Source organism: Colletes latitarsis, chromosome 14 (assembly GCF_051014445.1).
Source record: "Colletes latitarsis isolate SP2378_abdomen chromosome 14, iyColLati1, whole genome shotgun sequence".
NCBI classification, from domain to species: Eukaryota; Metazoa; Arthropoda; class Insecta; order Hymenoptera; family Colletidae; genus Colletes; species Colletes latitarsis.
Window position 1 is genome coordinate 22,760,333 of NC_135147.1, and position 24,932 is coordinate 22,785,264.

General features: G+C 41.5%; 3 protein-coding genes across 4 annotated transcripts in view; all 3 read left to right on the plus strand.

The window, feature by feature from the left end:
• Positions 1-10,583: 10,583 nt before the first annotated feature.
• On the plus strand, positions 10,584-13,442 carry LOC143350174 (uncharacterized). The gene is given in 4 exon segments (XM_076782088.1): positions 10,584-10,816; positions 11,773-12,092; positions 12,536-12,962; positions 13,034-13,442. Coding segments are annotated over 4 exon segments (1,389 nt in total).
• Positions 13,443-14,264: 822 nt separating this feature from the next.
• LOC143349668 (uncharacterized) lies at positions 14,265-17,318 on the plus strand. The gene is made up of 4 exons (XM_076781076.1): positions 14,265-14,313; positions 15,231-15,519; positions 16,309-16,638; positions 17,081-17,318. Exons 1-4 carry the CDS (start codon positions 14,265-14,267, stop codon positions 17,316-17,318), a joined length of 906 nt encoding a protein of 301 aa, XP_076637191.1.
• Positions 17,319-22,377: 5,059 nt separating this feature from the next.
• The window catches only part of LOC143350408 (uncharacterized), an 89,824-nt gene continuing 87,269 nt past the window's right edge, over positions 22,378-24,932 (plus strand). For both annotated transcript variants that reach the window (XM_076782542.1, XM_076782544.1), the window contains exon 1: positions 22,378-22,597. The gene's annotated coding sequence lies outside the window, so the exon portion shown is untranslated. The remainder of the gene's footprint in view (positions 22,598-24,932) is intronic.

Consider the following 24,932-nt stretch of genomic DNA (forward strand, 5'->3'; position numbering starts at 1 on the left):
ACGATTCAGGGGCCCTTTAAACGCTTATCGAGTTATTGCAGGTGAATCGATGCAACTCGACTAATTAAAAGGAGGAAGCAAAATAATTTTCAAACAATTCTTCGTAGCCAATATTTATGTACGATAAAATATGGTGAAGTGTCAAAGTGACAGGTTCAAGCTATGAATAAAAAATACAGGGACTAAAATTCGTATAAAATAATCAATTAAACAGGAGGATCAATGTGTTAATAGTGGACCGTGTGGCGTCGACACGTGACGAGTGTGGGAATCACGTGGCAACTAATAAGACGCATGACCTTTTGATTAAATATTCATATTCCTTTGCATAGAAAATTAGAACCTGTAAATCAATATTTTGGTATCTGTCTTTAAATTAAGAGTATTCTTTACTACTAATTTTATATTGACTATTTGGAGTATTTTACTATGACATGAACATTTTTAAATTTTGTGTAAAATATTTGTGCATGCATTCCAACCCTTAAAAACTATATTTCAGAACGATCATATTGCAGTGTACGATCAATTCGTGGTAACGAATGGTAGCGTAGATCGATTACGGTTTACGCCAGATTTTAGATTTCCCTGCAGCCTGACTAATTATTGGAAGAGCATTGCCAAGTAATATCGAAGAAACCGACCACACACACACGACTGTTGAATCTAATTCGGGCAATCGCGTCATCATCCTGAATTTTATCGACGACACGTGCAGAACAGTTGGTGTACGACGAATATCGATTTTACATCGAAAGAATAGATTCAGGTCCCTGGAATGTATTAATAAGGCATCCCTTTACTATAAACCGTAGTAAAATTACAAATTTATTTTGATACGCGAACACGTTCTCCGATAAATCCATAAACGACGCATCTAATATTTTACGTTTGCTCCTGTAACCGAGTGGAAGGAATTTCCAGGTGTTCTTGTTTTCTTGTTCCACGTCCTTCGGACTAGAAATTTCAAATGAGTCGATTGAGGGATTACCTGTTTACTGTGAATGTAGAACACAGCGTAGACGCGCTTAAGCTCGTCACGAAATTGCCCTTGAAACTTGCCGCTGAATCTGGAGATAAATACGAAGAAATTGAGAAGATAGTAAGAAGTAAAGAAACACAGCAGTAGATCCGGATTGAATGTAAAGAACCACGAGATATTCTTCTTACACGTGTCGAGCATCGAAATGATCTCCCATTTGATATCTCGGCGCGTCCAAATTGAAAGATCTTTCAAAATGAAAAAGTTACAAAAATTTATCTGTCACCAGCTTCATTCGTCGAATCTACTTTTAGGAGGTAACGAGAAGATTGACTAACTTTTGTAATTGAAAATTGTATTCTAAGGAGAGAAAAGAGTCTCGTGTAGGAGATACTGATCGTACTGGATCAGACGTTTACAGTCAGCCTAGGCCAGTCATAAAATATTTTATTTGCATTATCGACGAGCAGACATTTTAAACTTTCGTGCATTGATTTCGAGAGAATGTTCAGATCTCTAGAGTACTCTGCAGCGTTTCCGCGTTCACACGTTCCTCGGGTTTATGGCAGTTACAAGTCTTTCAAGGCGACGTTTACGAGCCAGAGTCGCCTCTGGGGACTGGCTGGAACAGAAGGTCCGATCTCACGATAACTAATCTTTTATATATCGTTAATCGACCCTCCACGTCCGGGAAAACTGTGTCTTCGAAAAATACGGTCCCGGAATAACGATACTTCAAAGCTCGCGAGCGTCGTTTCCGTCGAACGCCGTTCGGATATTTCAAAAATATTCGCGCCTTCATCGAAAATGTCGATCCTTCGAACAATCTGCATGAGAGAGGGTCTCTCCGGAAGCAACAAATTTGTAACAATTTTTATTTCCAACCCAGACCGATTCCTGAGACCACTTTCCGATTTAATATCAAATTTAACAACGCTGAATCAAAACGACGAATAAACATTATTTCTAAGAAATAGAATGAGATAAATGTAGACTTCTTGGGTCGTGAGATCAATACCGAAACGTACTATTTTTATATAAATTTCGGTCCGAGAAGACTCATTAACTTTTGATTAAAATTCGTAAATGTTACCCGTCTTGATCTATTTCCATTGCAGAAGAACGATCGATTATTATTACGCTAACGATTCTTTCTTTTCAGATTTGATGAACGAAATTGAGACTTGAATAACCGTGATGGCTGGAATGACAGTGTATCTTAACGTCTTAAATAAATTTCTAGTCGTAGTAATTATTAATTCGAATAAGATGGCGTCGAATCTCTGTATCGTAGATTGTCCAAGCAAAGAAGTGGCTTAGGTTACGGAGTCTTGGAGGTGTTAATTTCAGCAGGAGATCCCAGGGAACTGGATTCGCCGTTCCGAGGACGTTTTCCACGTGGATCTGCCAGATTCTTGTCCGCGGGGAGCCGTCTCGTCAAACACACTCGTACGAAACAGTGCGTCGGACGTTGGACTATTTGCATGCATACTATCCTAGATAGATGAGCCAGTTTGAACGGTCGTGTCGATAACGAGCACTGACCTATATTGCTAATAACGGACGCGGGATCGCTGCTAGGCAAAGCGGCAAGGAAATTACCGTAGGTTTCGTCAACCGTTATAAAACGGTTGTCATCGCGTATGCCAGGAATATTCACTGGTGCGTTGTACCCTCTCAACAGGGCCCAAGTGGAATTTAAAACCCTGGGAAAGAAAGATGACACTGGAAAGACAGCTAGTTCAGAATAGTAATTAATGTGGCCACTATTCAATTTAACAGACGACTGAATTTCTATTTTAATTCGTCATACGTTACTATTGCCGTGAAATATGAATTAAGAAAGAAATTCTATCCCCACTACGATTTTATATTTCTCAAAATTGAATAACATCGATGCAACTTATTTGCTCTATTCTGAAGCTTCAAAGAACCATCCTTGGAGAGGTAGTATTTAATTAAAGGCTATTTTGGAATCGTGGCCTCCATTTTGGCGAACACTGGCCTACCAAGGTGTCGCATTGCTTTGCAATCGCGCGTCTAAACTACCCTCGAATACGATAAAAACGATAACGACAGCCTTTAACGCCTCCCTCAGCCTTCGCATTCCACCCCGGTTCTTTTTCCTTTGTTAATTAAAGTAAATAATGGAACGCGAATGATTACGATTCTCCTTGATCGTCCCCTACTAATTGCCACGAACGCGAAGATAATTAAAATTCGACGCCTTGGCGTCCCCCTCCACACGAGAAATCGATGCTCGATTAGTCGATGCGTATCGAGACTTCTGCTGGATCGTATTTTTAGGCTCGATATACATATAGATCAAGTCATGGAGAAACGTAACGACGTGAAACGTGTTTGCCAGGATCGAAGGCCGGAAAAAATGTCAAAGGGAAACGTTGATCCGCGATGGAAACGGACTTTACGTTTGATGTTGGTTTCAAGGTCGCTTAAAGGTCATTGATGTTCCTCTTTCGATGGCACCGGTGTATTTTCAACATCAAAGCGTCGTGGGTGTTATTGGAACGAGTTCAACGACTCGGGTGCAAGACATCATGATCTCGAAACGATCAATCAAACAACTGATAACTTCAAAGCTAGCAAGAAGGCGTTTACTTTCCATTCTGAGTCCTCCAAAAAATTTTTAATCATTATTTGACCCCTGTTTCGAGTCAAGGTTTTTATATTTTAGTAATTTCTAGTCAATTTAGGACACCACTCTGTTAATATAATATGTCCACGCGATTCCTAACGAAATACTTAAGGTCAACGCAGTGTTTCTATTTTATAACGATTCTGTGAACATATATTGACGAAGATTAATTTTCAGGAGACTTCGAGGGAATTTTGAAAATCTTTTGGCCCGATCAAGGACGTATCAGACGGCGTTTGTTTAAATCGAGAGGGAAGACCTTCGACGCGAACACGTCACAGTGGAATGGAATGCATTCGAACAAAAAACGCAAATGAAAAATTTAATCGTGTCTCGATGCAACGAATACTACAGCTCAGTGTCAAAGAAAGAGTAACACACAGTCGCAGGGAAGAAAAGTTGCGAAATAAACGTCGCTTCAAAGAGACGGAGTCCTTGAACAGGAGCTGACGAACGTCACGTTCTAGAGACCGTGCCTGCTTTTATCGCGGATTCCGGAAAGGATCCTCAAGGCAGGCGGAAACGTCCTCCATGCGTCGTTTATTAGAAATTATAGAAATAGTAGAAGCTGCACCGAGATTGAATCAATTAGCGAGATTGAAAGGTTTACTTTCTATTTATATTAACGAGAAACCTAATAAAATTTGTATCACTGTTAGGTAAGAGGACGCATTATCTAAAAGGATACCGGAAAAAGGAACGTTGCTTATTCGTTTATTATTGATACTGAATTGACAAAATTGGGAACTGCATAAGCATCGATATAATTAGAGGATATAGAGTATAATACGGTGTAGACGAATTGATTTCCTCGTTAAACCTGGACCTATTTTATACAGTATAAATAACTGGAAGTAGGAAAATATTCTTTACAAAGATTAGTCCGTCGTTTAAGACGTGTCACTGAAACTATTGTTCTTCGTTGCAGGAACCACCTCGAGGCGTCAGGCTTTTGCGCGCCGCAAAAAAGGGCGTGGCAGGTAGTAAATATACCATTTCCTTCCTGTTTCCCGTTTCCTGCGGCACGAGCAACCCGGAAGTGTGACGGAGGATTCATTCAAAGACGAAATACTGGCGGCAGGGCGACGTGGCTACGCCACTGGTATGCAAATGAAGTTTTTCTTAAAGCTGGGAATTCCCAACGTACGTCGCTGACGGGATAACGGAGGAATTCCTAAGGCGAAGTTTTAATGAGATACAATTAACACTATACTTGGTTTTTGGGATGCTTTATCACGTTTGGAAACGCGGTCTTTTTGTTGTTGCAAGAATCGTGTGGATTTAGGTGGACGTATAATGCGTTTGATAACCGTGAAATTGGCTGTGCAAAACGTTTTACGCGTATTTCTGTTATTGAAAACTCGATGCAGGGAAAGGCGCGACTTCGAGCAATACGGATTATTTAATAAATAATAACGGTATTTGTTCCGCTTTGCTTTTCGATTACTTCTCCGAAATGAATCATTTGGATTTGTTAACGCAACATTGCGGTGGTCGTAATTTCGTGTTAACAAGGGAACTTCGGTGGACTTTGAAGAAATATTTTTCGTCTCGTACAAAGATGTTTTTAATAATTATTAATGAGATCGAAACGTGGCAATACATTCGTGACAGTTTTCTATTCGTTGTGAAATATTTCGTTATATAATATACTTACGTCTAACTTAAATTGCAGAAGTGAAAATCAAAATTCGAATGTTTTTAGAAGACCACTAATTATTAGAAAAGTCATCTTTCTAAAGCAAACTTTCATTTCAAAACGTTTTACAATATTTTTACTGGTCGATTTATTCTCCACAGAAGGGACTCGATTAATACTAAACGAAGAGTGGAAAATATACAAATTTTCTCGTGTCTCTCGTTCCGCTCAGACGTTTATAAAAGTCGAATATAAATGGTGTCGCCAACACTGATCACCGAGCTTGCAATCGAATGACAATGGAGACTCGAAATAAAAAGTCTCGCTTCGACGACGACACACTACTTCGAACGGTCTGAATTGATAAAAACGCATGGACCGTCCAATTTTAATTGAACTATTCCCGTTTGATGGAGAGAGCTGTTTCTTAATTTCCATTTCTAACTGTTTCACTAGAATCCGGAGACCTCGAAGACGCAACGACAGTCTCTGTTCTCCTTTTTCGCGGATCAATGTTTGAACTACGGGATAAAAGTGTATTTATAATGCTTCGGGAGTATATATTTGAAGTAGAAAATTCAACAATGATCCGTGTATCGAAAATGTAATAATGGTTACGAATATGGTACGCGGGCATTGAACTGTTTTTAAAAATCACAGACTAAAGGAAATACGTGACTCGGTCTTATAATATATTTCAAGATAATTTAAACAACGAAGGATGGTATATTAAAACAAAGAATGTTTTATCTTTATAAATAAAGGAACGATCTATGGAATAAAAATATATAAAAATCGGAAGGGTTTCCTTTCTTGTTGATATCTTCGAGTAGTATGTTATAAACGAAGATAAAAAGTGCTCCGTAATACAAAAATAAAAGACAAAAATTCGTAATAATACACCAGGAGCATCGATATAAAAATGTAAAAAAATTTCAATGAAAATCGAGTAAGAATTTACTCGATTCCGATGGAAATCCGTTCGGAACCAGCATTTGCAAACCCACACAGGGTTCATCAGCTATCGAAACAACGAGTTAATTAAGAACCGCCCACTTACCGATCTGCAGTCGTCACGCTGTAATTTAGGCGTCGACTTACAATCCCATTCTGAACTACGGTAACGAGGTAAACCGTTGCGGGTCCGTAACACTTACAAACATCCTTCGCGTAATTAAATGGGAGGCTGTAATTGCGATCGTTGTTTAACGACGTTCTCGCGTCGCGCTCCTGTCATTACGTTTGCTTCTCCGCTGCCTAACGGGTCTTCGTGCACGATGGGAACCGTGCTTTATTACGCGACTCAAGGAAATTGAGTCCACGACCTCTGTTTTCTATTCTCTTTTCAATTCCCAACTGTCGTTAACAAATAATAGTACAACACCCCTTGTAATAGTTTTCCAAATTCTCGAGACCAAAAATAGAAATAGCCCTCGTTTTCTGTTGACAGAATTCTTTATAATGGTTCGTGAAAAAAGGTAGTGTATGTAAAAGATGGAGTCGATTAGGCGAGCGGAAAATGTGCCCCGAGGACCCTGGAAGCTTAACAATGAGAGTCTGTAAGCGTAACTACGCAGCTGCTCCAAATTATCTGACGAAGTTGTTCAATTTCTCAGTTGCACTGTTTAGTGTATCTTTCACTAGCATTACCACCGAAAGTTAAAGCTCGATTATAATAGTTCGCAGCTAATAGACTGAAGGGTGTTTGGTCACGTTCACTCTGCTTCAGGCTTGAATTGAAATATAATAAAACTCTCGAGATTTAAAATACATTCTTATCTTCAACTGTAAGTTTCCACCAAGGATAATATTCTATTATTTTTTTTAACAAAATCCACGTATGCAGCTAGATATATATATCTCATGGCTTAATAAAAAATCGCGAAGTTCGATGATTCTTACAAATTTTATTTTCGAACAATATGCATAAAAATATTTAATTACCAGAGTAGGTTCCATTTTATTTGTAGATTGAGACGTGGACATTTTCACAAAGCACGTAGGGAATATTTATTTAATAATTTTAATAGGCAGATCCTTCTGAAGTATCGACGAGTATTTCTTAAGCACCGTGAATTATTCTGAAGGAATCTCCGCTTAGATTTTCCAGGGGCAATAAAGCTATCGGTGGTAGCCAGTTTTCTCCTCGACGGCCATTCAGGTAGATTGAAGAGTAATTGAACTTGACTCCCCCGTCCATGTATCGCGACTGTCCTTGAATCTCGAGGCAAAGTTCGCGCCACAAGTGTGCAATAAATCAGCGTGGACTTGATAGGGTTTGCGCCCCGGTCGTGAATTAACCGTCACGAGACTCACCCTTGCACGTCCAGGACGAGGATTTTGTAATTCAAATTGTGCGTGGTTCGACGCAGATCCCGGAGCGCCGTCGAATAAAAATTCGTTATCGATTTATTTTGGTATTCCGCGGCGGCGTCGGGGTGTTTGAAATATTCTCTATCAAATAGAGACAATTACGTTACCGGGGGTGTGCTCGGATTTTCAAACTTTTAATCATTCGGTTCCAATCGGTATCTCCCTTCCAGCGTTTGGTAAACAAACTGAACCTATACAATTTTTAATTGTTTTAATTGTTCCAATTAAAAATTGTACCAATTCACGATCCTTGTCTAATATGGGAAAAGATGGGGCTTAGACAATTAAAAATCGTTCATCTTGAAATTTAAAATTTGCTAGAATTGGGACTAAAATAGTCCAAGAGGATTCTGACGTTCCTTATCAATTTTCAAGTGTGGATAAAAACGGGGAAAAAAATGGTGGGTGTCACCAAGGCGAAGGGTAATATTATTTTCGATAATTAATATAAGGGTTATTGTCAGAGCAAAGGAATCGGTGATTGGAGGAATCCTCGATGCTTGACCCATTTCTGTAACTTCCCAGACGCAAGCAACGACCTTAAGAAAGAAACGTGGCCGGCGTTTAGTGCCTTTGGCGTTGAAAGTAAAGCGTCCCACGGGGATTCGTACGCTTGAAGGCACCCCCTTAGTTTGTCGTTCTTCACCTGCAGGACCCCGAGTTTACGATTCCAAGAGTGGAGGGAAGACATTACCACGGGACATTGCGTTCGTTCGCGATCACGGGATACTTCTCCCGTCTGTATTGCCACCTGTCCTTCGAAACGCGCGTTACCTCACGAATGGCCGCTCACCGAATCGTTCAGCTTCGGAATGGCGGATATAAAAGAAAGTGGATTCAAGGTTGCCACGTCCCCTTCGCCGACGCTGCTTAAATTCGGGACGTTTGCGGCGGATTACGGACCCCAGGTCCTTTCTGTCCACCGAATCTTGGTCAACGGATTTACACGCCCACAGAAATGTTTCCTCAAATATCCAGAAACGTCCAATCTCTGTCGGAAAGGGTAGCGAGGGTCACGAAAATTTTAACGCTAAAATTATCGGTGTCATTCGAGGATCATTCGGGGAAAAGTGTCCTTAAAATTTTATTTGAAAATTCGCGAAGTTCTCTCCATGAATTTTGGACGATGAGTAGTAGAGATCTATCTAAAAGCTGTCAAGAATTTCGTGTCGATATTATAAATAAATATTAAAGCTTGAAGTCATTTCGTTCGAGAATATAGAGTTGAAGTTTTATTTGATAATTCGTGAAACTAACACCATACATTTTGGGCTAACGGCTTTTTAAATAAATATTCTTAGTACTCGTTTCTGCCCTCGAATGGACCATGAAAAATTTTCCAAAATGTAATCAACGAATTGAAATTGCAAAGCAACTGATGCGTGGGTGAGAAAAAGAGGGAGTTTTGAATTTCCCAGCAGAGAATTAAAGGATGCACGGTCCTCCAGGGGCTAAGTTTTATCGAACGACGGTGCTCCGGAGTGGCTCCGAACCGGAAATCCGCGATAATCCCAGAAGCTGGCCATTCACGGTGCCGCGGTTCTCCTCCATGGCTAGCCGAGCGAAAAGAACACCGAATCCGCGGGGGAGGAGGGTGGCTTCCGCAAAGTCAAGGACGACGCTCGAAAGTTTCCCGTCCGCAAAACGACAACGTGGGGGTTGGTAATCGATACAGAGACCGTCCGAAAAAGGCGAACGAGCGGTGATCTCTCGAGGTCGAGCAGTTGGCCAACTCCTCCAACAACGATCAAACTACGATAAATCGTCGTCTGCGGTGTGCACGGCAAAAAGCCGCCATCCGGGAAACTTCCGCGACACCTGTTAAGTTCGAATTCGTCGAAAAAGTTCCAACAACTTGGCGTTTCCGCGGACGGGGGAGTTTTATGAAAACGATCCTCGATGGCGCGTTGACCGCCATTTTGGACTTTCCGAGACTGAAGCAGTCAATACTTTTTATTTCATAGAAATTGAAATATTCGTGCTATTTTATATCTCTATAAATAAATCATCAGTGACGACTTACATTGAAGAAGATTACTTTCGAATTATTTATTCGAAAGTTCAATTTATGTATAAAGAAAGTTCAATTTATGTATAGAGAATTATGGAAACTATAAATTAGGATACTTGGATCACGGAACTCGATAGGAACGACCCGAGAGTTCCGACATACAATACTAATGAGTCCAAGTTTGTGAAACACGATATCGACGACACGAAAGTTGCAAGGTCCGAGAGCAATGGCCCGAATTTATGGTACCCGATACAGAAAACCCTGAAAACTTCCTCAGGGTCGTGGAACTCGACACCAAACGAGCCTGAAATTGCGAAACTCGACACCGGAATCGGACACCGGCGATACCAGAGTTACGAAACACAATGATGGAGTGTTGTGGAAATCTAACACGATTATGGGAATTTGCGAAACCTAATATCGATACCAAAAGTTGTGGAACTAATAAACCTACAAGCTTGCATTCCCTGATCTAGCTGTGAGATTAAATACGAAATCTGATACCTGAAATCGGGAGACCCAAGTGCAAAATCAACCTTAAAAATTTCAAAATTCAATTTCGACCATTTTAAAAATTACCAAACTGAATAACAAAATACCCAGAATCGTGATAACAAACACCTCCAATTTTACAGTCGCGAAATACGATATAGGACGTTTCACAAAATATTTACAACGATCGCGATGGAATGTGAGATTACAATTTCATAATTTCTAAAATAAAAATATTTTAAACAATAATGAAGGAAGCATTCATTGTTTGATTGATCGTATAAAATCCGAAAAGCGTCGACGGTGTTATTAATGACAGGGCACCGAGAAAATCGGACGTTTTCCGTTTTCCGACGCCGACTGCGATTCCGCTGTTTCCGGAACAGATCTCTCCACGGGAAAGGAAAAGAAATACCATTACCGAATAATGGCGCCACCGAGGAGGAAGACGAGAGGCTCGTTCGAGAAGGAACGTACAACAGAACCACGTTATTCCTATCGACAACATCGTAAACAGCCAGAGCTTCCATGTCGAACGCAGACCCGGCAGTCTTTTGACGTGCCAGAATTGGTCTACAGACTGTTGAACGCCGATAAACATAACCAAGGTACTGCATTTTATCCGTGACTCTCGAAATAATTTCAAAGAACCGACGGACAGTCGATTTCCGTTCGGGAAATGCAAAAACAATTAGCTTCGTTCGAACTCTAATGGGGTTGCTTTCGATGGGGTGAGACGAGCACCGTCGTGAAAGGACTCGGTGAACGCATTGATTTTCTTCTTAACGTCGAAAGTTTCTCGCCTTCGTCGCGCAGAAGCTAATTGTCGAGGGAATTTTAATCATCCGAGTGGTTAATGTTTCTTTCATGGCCGAAATGTTTTATGTGCCGCGTTTAAGAAGAAAAGAAAATTGAGTTTCCTCCGTGAAAGCGTCGCGGAACACAAAGAAACCGACTAGAGATAGATACTTCTTTCGCGAGCTTACAATGGAGCAATTGTTAACAGAGAAATTGGCTTTATTAAATTTCTGCCCGCTCGTACTGATATTTAATACGATTTCTGTTCTCATGGAAATCATTTTCCGCTGCGTTAACGTTACTTGATACCTGGCTACGAAAGCGCCATTTCGATGAATCTCGATTCGATTTGAATTATATCAAACACGACTGTATCGATATTAGATTCCTATTTGGAATGACAAATATTATAGAATGGTTAACCTCTCGTTTTATTTTATTCGAGCTCGTAATCTTTCTTTAAAATCATCGCTTTAAGAATTATTTTACAAACTTTTTCTCGCGGAACAAGCATTTTAGAAGTCTTGTGAAAGTTCCATGAGTACAGTTGTTTCAGAACTTTCGTTGGTAAAGCTAAATATAAATATATCACAAACACTGAATAACACTTGCATAGTTTACCACTCTCTATCGTTTAAAAAGTGCATCACATTTTCAACGAAACAAATAATTATATCATGAAATTTCTCGATTGTATTTTATTCAATAATATAGAGAACGTGATTTTGATTTTTAAAAAGATCCTGGAGCTAGAGGGTGGACTCGTAAGCGTGGAATGTTGTTTCAGATCGCGGACGGAATAGAATTTCTAGAGACAGGGATCGATACCGCGGAAAAATGCGGAAATATCAAAATCGTCGAGAGCCCTCGTACGATACTTCGTCCCTTCGTGAGAGCACGGAATCCATCGGGGAGTCCGAGTACACAAAATCCGTAGCAACGTCTATGGAGAACCTGTCCAGGGTGATGGACGCTACAAATAGCTCGAGGGCCACGGGCTCTGAGAACAGTAGCGTATCAAATATCTCCGTGGAACCGATTACGTTGGGCAGCTCGATTGATAACACCAGATCGCTCCTAAAAAAAAAATCTCTCGTGCAGATCATCAACAATTACATCAGGGCGGGCATCGAGGAAGGTAAAAATTCATATGTACCCTCATCCCCAAATTTATTGAAACGTTCAGACGTACGCAGAGTTCTTAATGCACTTAATACGTTCAGAGTTCCATGTATAATAGCCCTTACCAGTGGTCTGCAGTGGTCAACAATGGCCAGTAGTGGTCAAAAACCACTAATGGCCAGAGGTGGCTCGCGAGACACAGTTGACTACTTCGTTATACCACTAATACCTTGGTGTTGACCATCGTTGACCATTAAATGACCACGTAAATCCATTATTCGAGTTTCTTGTTCCAAGGAATTGTTGCATAGAACTAAAACACGATTGTACTCGCATATAACACACACTGTGCCCTGTTACTGACACGGAAGGGTACCTTTAAGAGAAATCTGAGATAAATCCGTAAATCCCGAGGATACTAACCCAAAACCTTTGATTAAAATCAACGTCCCCCCGCAGGCAAACGACAAGCCAAGAAGTATATCCGCAAGGCGCTATCGTTCGGCGTGAAATCGGGTTACCTAATCCCGACGGATCCGCAAGGTCAGGTAATTCGTGTGTCCCCGACGCTGGTGGAATCGAGGAGAAGCGACCCTGAGTCGCGCAGGAAACGGAGGAGGGCTCGAAAGGGCGAGGAGGACCTTCCGTTCGTCAATCGGAGGGAGCGTCGTCGAGGAACACCACCCTTGATCGGGAAGAAGAAGCCTCGTCGGGAGGAGTCACCTGAATCGGTGGTCCCACGCAAACGAAGAAGAACCTCCCCGTCGAAGAAACCAGGAACTCATCTGAAGCTCACATACATGAATCCGAAAAAGATGGCCGCGTCCGCAGGTCGACCAAAGAAGAAACAAACATGGGCTAAGAAAAACAATGTCGCTGGAAAAAAGTAATAACCGAAACTCTTAAATACCACGAATCGATTTAAATAAAGTTTCCTTTCGTGATTGCGCGTTTCAGAGATACGAGGGTGTCTCAGAAGCTTGTTGCCCCAACGAACAAACGGGAGAACGCCAGGAAGATTGTAAAGGAGACGCGTAGCAAGCACAAAAACGACACGATCGAGAAAAGGGGGAGTCGCAAGAGTCGAGCCACGAAGTCCCCGTACAAAAACGTAAAGGATAAATACGAGGATAGCGCCAGACAGGATCGTCGAGATTTAACGGATGACGACGAGGGCAGCGTCAAGTCGAGCGATAACGAACCTAATGAGAGAACGGTGACGGAACGACGAAAATCGGCGTCCAGTCAGGAGGATCTTCAGCAAGACGTAGATGAAACACCCGGAAATCCGGCGCGAGAAGTCGATGAGAAATTGGAATCTCCGAACGACGATCGCGACAAGGGTGTCAACGAGAACGTAGATTAACGGCACGCTTTTCTATCTGTTTTCTTTATTTTATACGAATCTACATTATGTATGTTTTGAGAAATTTAGAATTGAATTTGCTGTGCAATAAAGTCGGCTGAAATACCAGGCACCGGTTGTGTGTCAGTGACTTTTATTACTCTAAAATTTAGAGAGTCGGACCGAGTGTATGTAAAATCGATGTCGAAGTCCACCCAACCATGTAAGTAGATCGTACGGCGAGATTCATATCGGCAATATATCGAGTTTCATGTTGCTATCAAACATTCTGTACACGGTATAGGTCGATACAGGCGACTCCCGAATCGTGGCGAATGATCTCATCAATTTCTATAGGTCACGTGACTCCGATCGACGTGGTTTCATGAGCCGGAAGTCGCCTCCATCGATCTCCAAGGGACATGTTGATGGACGGAGAAAAATCTCGAGATAAGAGGATGGACATCTCGAATGCTACGTAAAAAGTTTTCTTTTACTCGTACGCGTGAAATTTTTGGCGATTTTTATTTGCAAGGAACGCTCAACCTTCAATTTTTTCCCCCTGGAAACAGAAATCAACGCCTACTTTACGAGAAATATCGAACGAGGATTCCTTGTTTCGATGGAAGAAAACAGAAGAAAGAAGGGAGACGTCGACGGATTGGCATCGCCGGTCCTATTCCTCTTCTTTTTCATCAATGTTCTGGAAATTCGCTGACAAAATTTCGCGCTACGACCGATCAAAAACTTAGAAAAAACCCGGACATCCGCCGCAGCCCCTCCGAATCGACGTCCACCGGGTGACTGATCCAGAGAGATCACGGATCCAACAGTAAGCACAAAATGGCCCCTGTAAAGAGACAACCTCGTACGCGAAGCCATCACAAGATGAGTGAGTCCATCATCTTGAAAAGAAATTGAGAAAAATTTAATGTTCCATTCGACGTTACCAAAAAATAGCAGAATCGAAAAATACGACACTACTTCGAGTCTTTTTAACTTGGTTAAATTTTGTATATATATATAGAATTTTTAAACTTTGAAACAACGTCGTATTCTTCGGTTTAAAAGAATAATATCGAATTCCAATTTGCTAAAAACGACGACAGCCTTCCGGTTTCTAGCTAGGGGTTATGAAACGACAAATTCGAATACTCGAAAACTCATCCAAACTAATTAAATTCCAACGTTGGGAGCAGCGCGATGTAATTAAAAAGACGGTCTTAACTATTTCCCGATGGAACAATGGCGAATTTCATTTCGCTGAAGTACGTTCAGCTTCGTTATTGTAATCGTCGAGTTACTTCTGCAACCAGGATCGTAATTTTTGCAAACTAAACGTTCCAAGGGCGCGTCGACGAAACGCTGTTCGATAAAATTATCCATCCGATGCTTGGATGTCCTTTTTCGATCTATATTTATCAAGGGACACCCACGTAGCAGCACTTTACGTTACTCCTTGACCTTCTTGCTAGTTTCTTCGAACTCTGACGTCGAATACTATTATTACGCCATTCATGTTAACTACTATACATTACGTTATCTTTCTTCAACGAATTTCATTAGCTTCGATATTGATTCAGCCTCTGTAAAACATAATTTAAAAGATTTCCAAGTATCGTGGCTTTTAACGTTTTTATTTAAACCTGAGTAAAGAGAAAAACGAATTGGTCGGTCGCGTATACCGCGAGGAGGGCGCGGAAAGTTGGAAAGTTTGAATTGAAAGTCATCACGAAGTTCTCTGGGGGAGGCGCGTGAGGGGGAACGAGTGGCGTGCCAACCGTTGATACAAAATTTATTGCGTTTCAGAGGTCCGACGTCGTAAACCAAACATCCCCGAGCTGGTGTACAAGTTTCTCTACCTGGGTTCCAGGGAGAACGGCGAAGGGGCGTCGAATGTCGCCGAAACGAAGTGCCGCTTTTGCCATCGACAGAAACGTCGCGTAGAAGTTTTGGATTCTCTAGATTCCGACGCCGGCAGGAATATGGCCAACAAACGACGAGACGTGAAAAAGAATTCCAAGATCCATCGCGTGAAACGTCGACAAACCACCAGAGAACAGACTCCGTCCTGCGTGCACAGTAAAAGCAAAAGTGAGGATAACCAGAACTATTCAACGACAGTTTATGAATCTTAAAATTTTTAAAAATCTGCGTTCCTTCAAACTCTTCTAGTACAGGAATAATATTTTATTGTTCTGAAGATGACTCGTTCGATATTTACGAGAAAATTTGTTAGCAACCCTTGTAGAAAAGTTTCTTTGGTCGTCGTGTTTGAGTAAGTATAAAATGATGTTTGAGTTAATTAATGGCTCGGTCTACGGCAGTGTTTTCCAAAGTACAGGGCGCAACCCCCAAGAGTGCCTTATAATCCATACTAAGAGGGAAAGAAGTAACATTTTTTCACATTAACATCTGTTCGAAGAGACAAATTCTATAATTATTAAAATTTTCCTCGTACTTTGTACGAGTTTTTATTCGCCATTTGGACCCACGTGAAAAACCCTCGGGAGTTTGTTGACGAATTATTATACCTTCTACCGAATTTTCAAGGGTCTCCGCGTTTCAGAAATACTGGTTGTAAATTCGAGACGGGAGATAAAAAGGAGTAGCTAAACAGCCGGGGTTGAGCCCCGAATAGCCTTCAGCGATCAATTGAATTTGCATCCACTAGAGCTCTGTACAACATATTGAACCAAACTCTTCGTAGTCCCGCACTAGACACCCCTCCAAGGTGTTTAGCTTAATTATTCCAGTCTAAAAATTGCCTTTGAAATCAGGTTTAGGGAAACAGCATTTTTACAAATCGATATCTCTGTTATTTTTAACTCAAAGAACGCGCTGTTTAGTTCGCATGGCCGCGTTTAATTACGTTCACTCGTTTTACAGGTATGCAGAAGATTAAGCAGTACATCCAGAAAGCGTTGGATTTCGGAGTGGAGTCTGGTTACTTGATCCCGAAGGACGCCGCGTACAGAGTTCTACGCGTCTCATCGGATCTTATGAACGATGGGAATTACATGAGCAAAGCCAGGAACTCTGACAGAGCGGTCTCCCAGGACAGGGACAGAACTCGACGTCAAACGCCGATTAGGTTCGGAGATTACGGCGTACAGGAAGCCAGGAGGCGAAGAAGGAGTCGCAAAAGGCGTAGGAGATCGAGGAGCGGCTCCAGCAGGCGTCGAAGGTCTCGAAGACGTAGCAGGAGGCGCAGAGGGTAATTATAATACATAAATTTTAGCAAGAAAACCCATAATCCGCGTGTAAAATCGACGAATTTTATCATCCATTTATTTCCAGCAAAAAAGAATTCTAATTCTTAATGTGGACGAGTTAAGAATCGTTCAAACTTGCCTCTTTGAAGGATTCTGGGTCCACCACTTCGTTAGAACCATTTTAACGCGAATATATTTATATTATTTTGGGATAGTTTGCACACATTGAGAATTTAATATTATTTTGAATTGATTCCATGAATTATTCGAGAACGTATTAGTTGTTAGCATTATCCAAACGCAAAGTAGATCGAAAGCTCGGTTTGGTTCCATTGGCGTAGACGATGCACAATGCATTCAATCGTCGTTCTACTTTCGCGATAGATAATGCAAGGCGGTAAACAATTATCTGAATGGCGAATGCGTTTGAATGTGAAACGTCAGGTCGGACGGCGAGGAAATAGTTGAGGACGACAACGATTACGAGGAGTTCGACACCCAGGAAGATATCAAAGACAATTCCGAGAATGCGAACAGAGACGATGAAAATGAACGTTCGAACCCTTTGGATAACGCGAAAACGACCACGAAGAGGGGCTCGGATGGCTCGGATTTGTCCGTCGACGAGAACGATACCGACGAAGACGAGGAAAAAAAGGATGACGACGGGACGCAATCGTAGCCCTAAATTTATCGATTTTACGTCCTTCCGTAATAATTACGAACCAGTGAGAATTTTATTCCTCAGAGAAAATTGAACGGTACGATGACAAATTCTAAAATATAATTTCTTTCCATTTGCATACGGTGTGAACGTTGCCTATATCGTCTGTGATCGTGGTTCCCTTGACTGTACACCGAAATATGTTTAAAAATAAAACGATAACACTGTAAGACGGGGGGCAATTTCTCCATGTTGATCGATGATTTAATTTAATTCCGAGTTTCTTGCTAAAATTTATATTTTTGTTGCACGTTTTAACAGATCTATGGATAAGCGCTGGAACAATACGCAACGGATACAGCTAAAATATGGATCGCGCGTTATTGCAAAAATTCCAAGGACCACGCGGTGGTAAAAAGCATGGCGAAACGGGTAAATATCGTTTTTATAGCACGAATTGTGCGCGGAATTGTAAAAGCAATATCCTGTTGTTCCGGGCACGTTACAATTTATCTTTTGGATTCGCTTAATATCGGTTGGTAAATGACAACCTTGGTTTCGTATATGTATGCAAATTTTTCGCGATTCGCCGCGAGCATACACGATTTGCGGTGCTATCGGACAGTATCGAATGTAAAGGGGTTCGAAATGTATCCAGAAGAAGGAAGGTGGATTCAATCTTGGGAAGTTCGAAGCTCAATAATTTCGCGAATTTTTTCCAACAACTATTTTTACTTGCAAAGATCTCGAGTAACTTTCGAAACGTAAAGTTTTGCCAGTAGAGTCGATCGGAAGTTCGGAAGTGGCTGAAATCTTGTCGACAGCTGATAGCTATTCCCTCCACACGCATACTTCCTACCTCGAACGTTTACCAGAGTCCGCGGAATCTCCTCTTAAATCACACCAATGGTCGAGGTATGAAAAAGGTCGAGATTTATAACGATAACTCGTATGCCCAACTTCTCCGTATACGGACGTGTTTGCTCGGCCACGTACGCGAGGAGAATGTTTGTGTTGGAATCGCTAGGAACTGCCTTACATTGGAAAAACATTATAACAATGGAGCTCTGAGAAATGTAGGTTCGGTATTGATCTTTGGAAAATTTAGTAGTCGACGACGAGTTTTTATAATTCACCGTTGCATTTTCACATTCATATTTCAATTGATTGAAAGTTTAATAAAGAATGGAGTCTGCAAATTCAGCCACTATTGTTTAGTCGGAATATATTTTCTTATTATATTCTATAATAGCTACTTTTGTAAAAAAAAATAAGGTAATCAGAAGAAAATCTTATCTGCGATGCTTAAGGCCACCTACAGAAATAATATACAGTATACAGTGGGTTCGTACTTAAATTATACGCGAAAGTTATAAAAGGGTCCCTAGATTCTTGGCCTCGAGTATCTACACAAGAATATAACTCGAACCCCTCGTATATTTACATCAAAACTCTTCATAAAAAACCAGAAATAGACGTTCCCCCTTTTTAATCGATGTATTGCTCGTATCTTTGCAATAAACGTTACTTTTCGTTGTCCCTCGAATCTCGAGATACACGAGTGTCAACGTCCACGTTCAGGGGTGCCCTCCACCGAGGTAAACGACCTCTCGTGAAATTATTCAGTGTCTTCCCTCGTGGAGTGCGCTGACAAGGGGTAGGTTCCGTTGCCATAACGCTGCTGCCTAAATAGTCCGTTGATAACCATGACAAATGGACGTTAACCTGGATATCCCCACGAAATTGGTCATTTCTCAAACGGTATGGCCATACTGCTTCTCCACGCGCGTGAGACGAAATCCCAAAAGGCAATGACCCTCAAATTAGATTTAGGGGCGCTTGTATTTCAAGCAACTGCCTATCAGGACCAGCTAAAAAGCTATTTGTTTGCCCCCATTACATAAGGGTCGCTCGAAACTAACGTGTATTGGTCAAAATTCATCGTGGGTCACTTGAAGTTTACATGGACCCATCGACAGCAAACAATTACCTATTGAAGACTAGTAAACAAAGTAAAAATATATGAAGTTTACCTTGTTTTACATAGTTTCGAACACCTCGAAAGTATTTACGTTCCATTATTACCGAAGTTAATCGTGGATTGACAGAAGCAATCAATGTTATAGTGGCGGTGTGGAATTTCTTCGTAAATGAGGGTTCTTCGCGGCATACCACTTCGAGCAGGTCTCCCCTAAGTTAAAGGTTTCAAATGGACAGTATTTTCTGGGTCATAGTATTTTATTGCGACAAAAGTAAAAGTGACTTTTTTACTCGGCTACAAGGCAACCGTGTCCCTAGTGTGCTTTGACGAGGAAGAGTGACACTCCATTACAGAGATTAATTAGCTCCTAGAATGGAGAGGGCATTGTAACACGGAAACGACGTATTAATTAAAAACTGGAACGTATAACGACATATACGATAGTCGAAGGTTTTAAGATTTCGGTTTCAGGTTCATATTTTAGTCTCGATGAAAGAATTATTGTCGTAGTGTACACCGTAGACTATTTTGCAAACATTATATTAGATATTGGAATAATCCATCCTAATAAACCTGTCTTCGCTATCGAAAGCTTAAATAGAAGGTGATTTACTACGATATAAGCTGCCTACAATATCGGAATAACTAATATCTGCTTCTACCGTAAAAAGCTACCCACAGTTTTTAGTATCTCGAACAAAACGTATTACCGCACGATTAATTGTGACCCACTAAAAAGAAAAAACACCCCCCGTGGGCCGACCGTAAAATGTTAATCTTAAAAATGGCTAGGGAGTCACGACCGCGTCATAAACCCCGTCGTTTGACCAATCCTGAACAAACCGAGTTCAATATACTCCGCTTTTACAGTCAAGGTTAACGCGGGGCGCGAGACATTCCCGTCAGATTTTCTTTACGATCAGCAGTAACCAACCCCGTTCGGAATTTTCGCGAAACGACGAGACCGCGACCTTAGAGCCTCCCCAGGAAAAGTTGTTTCGCGGATAATCTGGCGGAAGCACTTAGGAAATTACGCGAAAAACGCGTCGTTTCCCGGTGCACGGACCGCGAACGACGATCTGCGGAGCCACAGTGGTTGCAGTCGGGGCCAAGCACTTGACCTTCGCCAGCCCGTGAACCCAGCACCCGAAATTTACGAGCGAAATCCTATTCGGTTCGTTCTCTCTTCGTCCCCTGTACACGTCCACCCTCCTCGTCCTCCATCCACGACCCTCGAACCACCGTTGCATTCGCGCCCCCGCGTCCTCGTTCATCCTGGGACCCAGTCGAGCGCTTTATCCTCGTTGCACGCGGAACACGGTGCACCCCGATCGATCGTCGGCTGCATCGTCGACGACGACGTTTCCCGCTTCGGCGTTTTGCCGCACAATGCCACGGAGCCGACATTTACAGTCGAGGTTTTTGATCCGCGCCCCAAAGTCAAGAACACCAGACGAGCCGTGTTCCCGACATTGATGAACGGTTATTGCGCGATCGCGGATTCTTGATACCTTTCTTTCTCTTCTACAAAATGGAATACTTCGTTCTCTATTAATCCTTGCAAGGTGGACACCGCGAGGGACAAAGTCTGTTCAATTTTTTAGCCCTTTGCACTCTGTGACTTTTCCTCGATCGCCTACTAACAACTCGAGCACACTTTCTTACGAAATAGATACTAAATACTCCAAGCAAACATATCTTTTTTTATATTATGAATTTTGTCCTATATAATTACTTTAAAACAACAATATCGTTGTGTTACAGGGTAATTCTTTGCTGTCTCTTCAGAGGGGGCATCCGAGTGCAAAGGGTTAAAATTCTAACTCTTCGGGATTAATCTAATTTTTGCAGCTTCTTTCGTGCGTGTATTTAGAATTTATGATACGTACGAATGAAACGAAACTTTATCCTAGTTGTTATGGCAGAAAGTATATTAAACCGGAAACAGTACAGGATATTAAAAAGAAACCATTTTTATAGTAGATAGCAAAAATGCATATTTGGGGCGACAGTTTGCGTGAGACGAATACAAAATTACTTTATAAAAAGATTCTTGAAGCCTTGTGTTCGGTCGATTATTATGCTGGGAGCATTGAAATGCAACAAAGGGTGGGAAATACTGGTCCAAACAAAATAGAATCAACGTGTTGGCAACGTACGATCGAATTTGAACGAAAATTCCAGGCGAGGGACGCTGCGAGGTTGATGGACGGTTGGTATCCTGTGCACGGGACCGGAAGTCGAATGGCGCACGGACTGGTTCCTCTTCTCTTTTTCAAAATAGAATGTTCTCGTGGTCGTGCTCCTCTTTGTTCGTTGATTAAGTCTTGTGGTGCAGGTCGCTAGATTCTGAAGGGGGTTTCGCTTGTTTTGAGGTTAGGTTTTTTTAACGAGGGGATTTTGACTGCTCCGATCTTCTTCTTACTACTTTTATACCGATAATAATAATTATCTTGAGAAAAGTAAAAGAATATTTTCAGGTAATTAACTATGAAAATATCGACGATATTATTATACACGACTCAATCTTAATTTAAATCCGAGAAAGTCTACAATATTTTTCGAAAAATATCTGCTAAAATAATAATAACAGGATAGCATTTTTCTCGAAGAGTAGAACTTTTTTCTATATTCGTTCCTTCGAATAAAACATTCAGTTTTGCTCCTCGCTGTCCATAAACGTACCCTGAAGAGGGCTAGAATTTAGCTGAGAATCAAATTACCCCACCAACGTCTAATACGCGTTATTATATACGTTAAAAAATCTCTGGAATCGTCGAAGATAATCGCTGTGCGTCCCCTCCCGCCGCTGCCCCCCGAGGAAAAAGTAAAATCAAGGACACGTTTGGACCGTTCGACGCCCAAGCGTCGCGAGCGTCGACCGGTCGACGGTTGCGCACCACGTGGCATCGAGTTCGCGCCAGTAGGGGCTGAATAGTAGGGGTGGACTGCGTCTGGTCGAAGGTAGGAGTAGTCGCGAGTTGGTGGGGGAAGACGGCGTCCCGTTTCGGCAGACGTACGGATCTCCCCACCCCTTCCGTCGAAACCACCGGAAGGAAAAACGACGGCTTCAGTCGACACGCGGCGTCGCGGCGCACTTCATCGTATGCGTTGGTCCGTTGGCGAAGGCAACGTTGTTCTGTGAATCCGTTCGATCGATCGCGATCTGTGATCGACGAAAACGTGTGCAAGTGAAGGGTGGATTTTTACGGGCAGTTTGTCTTTTCTTTTCACCCCGCGACGACGACCTAACCTAGCGTTCCTTGAACTTCGGATCGCGAGTGTCCATGGACTCCCTGGTGTCACGCCTTCGCTGGTAAGTTTGGAACTCTGTTTCTCTTCGTGTGCTCGTCTTCGTTTCTATGACTGTTGTTCGAAAGTTTGTCGACGTTTCTCGATTGGAGGCTATCGAAATTGCAACGGGGGTCCGATCGCCGACGCTGACACCGCGAATAACAAACGGGAAAGAATCGTCGTCTCGATCGGGTTCGAAAAGATTGATTATCTGTCCCGTGACTGGAAGAATTTTCCGGCGAGTTGACGAAATACTTCGTTATTATTGCACCCCAGAGATTATTTCGATATTTATTTTGTGTAATGTTGTGTTACGTCCATGCTCGTCGAACCTCGCCCTTTCGTCCTCGATGTTTTGATTTTAGCGGCGATTGAAGTCGTTAAGTAAATGATTCTGCATGTTTTTATAGGAATGTCGAGTCGAATTTTTCAATAGAATGTTTATTATAATTTACAGATTACAAGGTATTTAATTAATCGACGGGACAGTGATCGAAATTTCGAAATACGACCTTTACTGAAACCTGCTTGAATCCTTTGGGAAGACACCTGTAAAATTCCACAATTTTATTATGAGTGCAGATGATTTTTAATATTATCGATATACGGCCCCCCGCGGCATGAATTAATCGGTTCGCTGCTTACGCGTCGTTTAATGCTGCCAATTATTGTTTCGCGTAATTATCTGAGAGTTAATCGTGGTTTGCAATAATCGTGACACGATTGTACAACGGTGCAGTAATGAAATCAAAGGGAGATACTTTATCTGAGCCACGTGTATGTAATTTGGATTAAAAGCGACTGAAGAACCCTATCGATCCATGCCCGTGTAATTACAGTTTAAATCCGGGGGAATTGAATCAGTCTACTGTGATTATTAATAAAATCGAAAGAATTTCTAATCGTTATTATTCGAGTATTTTCCGAATTAACAAAAGACTGATTTTTATAAAAGAACACGTGCTTGGGCGATATTTTCCCAGTTTTTCCATCTAATGTATACTTACAATTATATTACAACAACCTGATCTTATTATTCATTCTTACTGTACACGTTGAAAATCATTTCGATTAATATATTTTCAAAAATGCACAGAGTTAGTTTAGTGACCATCAGCTGGAAAATATTCCACCCCCTATCAGCCTCGTTTTCTGTAATCTGACGCTGACTTGTATCGATACATTGCACCGTTCTCCGTCCGTGAACCTCCATTTTCCACACGATTTTCCTTCGCCATTTTCTTTCCGTTCGTTTCTTCGAAACTCCAGTGTTTTCGTAAAATGTCTGACGCCATACTACTATTTTCCGTTCGACTAAAAATGAAATATTTCTCTAAAACGTTTTATCAATTTTCATATTCAAAATTATTTTTTACATCGTAACGATATGCTAAATAAATGGTAAACCCCTTAGACTCTTCTATCGAAGAAAGACTACCCCTCTAAGGACGTCGAATTGAAATTCTCGACGAAATAGAAAGAAAATTTCCCTCCTGAAGACCCCCTACAACGTTTATTAGAATGAAGTCGAACAATTCGACTCACGTTTCGTGCTAAACGATAACTTGTGCTCCATTCCGCCGACTCTGCCAATGAATGTATACAGAAAAGATATCGATAAGCGTTTCTCGAAAAATTGTTTTATCTAGGTTTAGGTTAGGAATGATTTGATACATCGATTTTGAATATCGATCGTTCGGTTCCCCCACCACCCACCTATCGTGTTTACTAATTAAGCAATCCTACGGGCGACAGTTAAAATATTCAATGAAATCCTCCCCTCTGTCTGGGCCCAGGAATCCCCCACAGAATTACGTCATCGCACAAACCTGATGTTTCCATCCCCTTTGGATGTTCGTTAATATTTATGCAACCGTATCCTACACGCGACAAGCTGCGAATTAAGGATTGTGGGGATCGCTTGAATGTTGCAAAATCAATCTAGAAGAGTCTCTCGAGTGTTGGTGGTATTGACTTTCTTTTCTTTACTGTCTCATCAAGTTTTTTGGCGAACTATAATTGAATTTTCCCGATTTTACGAACCATTAAAACAATGTATCGAATTTGACGTAACCTATTTTCGACGATCAACGAAGATCGACACTGTCTGATTTGAATTATTTGTTTCATCGTTGCGAATTAATGCATTATACTTGTACCCGTTGATTGCCATCGCGTAAATAAATAATCGTGCTGTACAGGTTACTGGGGTATCGAAAATGTTATCTGATAATTTTAGCTCGTAATTGTCAAACTGTTCCGTGGTTAAAATGACTGGTTGATTCGACGAGCTTCTGTACTACTGAATTTGATCTCGTTTTGCAAATAGTCTTTCGGGGAGAAAATATCAAAAAGTA

Excerpts from the sequence above, each read along its gene's own strand:
- LOC143349668 (XM_076781076.1), top strand. The coding sequence starts at position 14,265 with ATGGCCCCTGTAAAGAGACAACCTCGTACGCGAAGCCATCACAAGATG. Across the intron at positions 14,314-15,230 it reads GCGAAGCCATCACAAGATGA|AGGTCCGACGTCGTAAACCA; the intron begins GTGAGTCCATCA and ends ATTGCGTTTCAG. Across the intron at positions 15,520-16,308 it reads CACAGTAAAAGCAAAAGTGA|AGGTATGCAGAAGATTAAGC; the intron begins GGATAACCAGAA and ends CACTCGTTTTAC.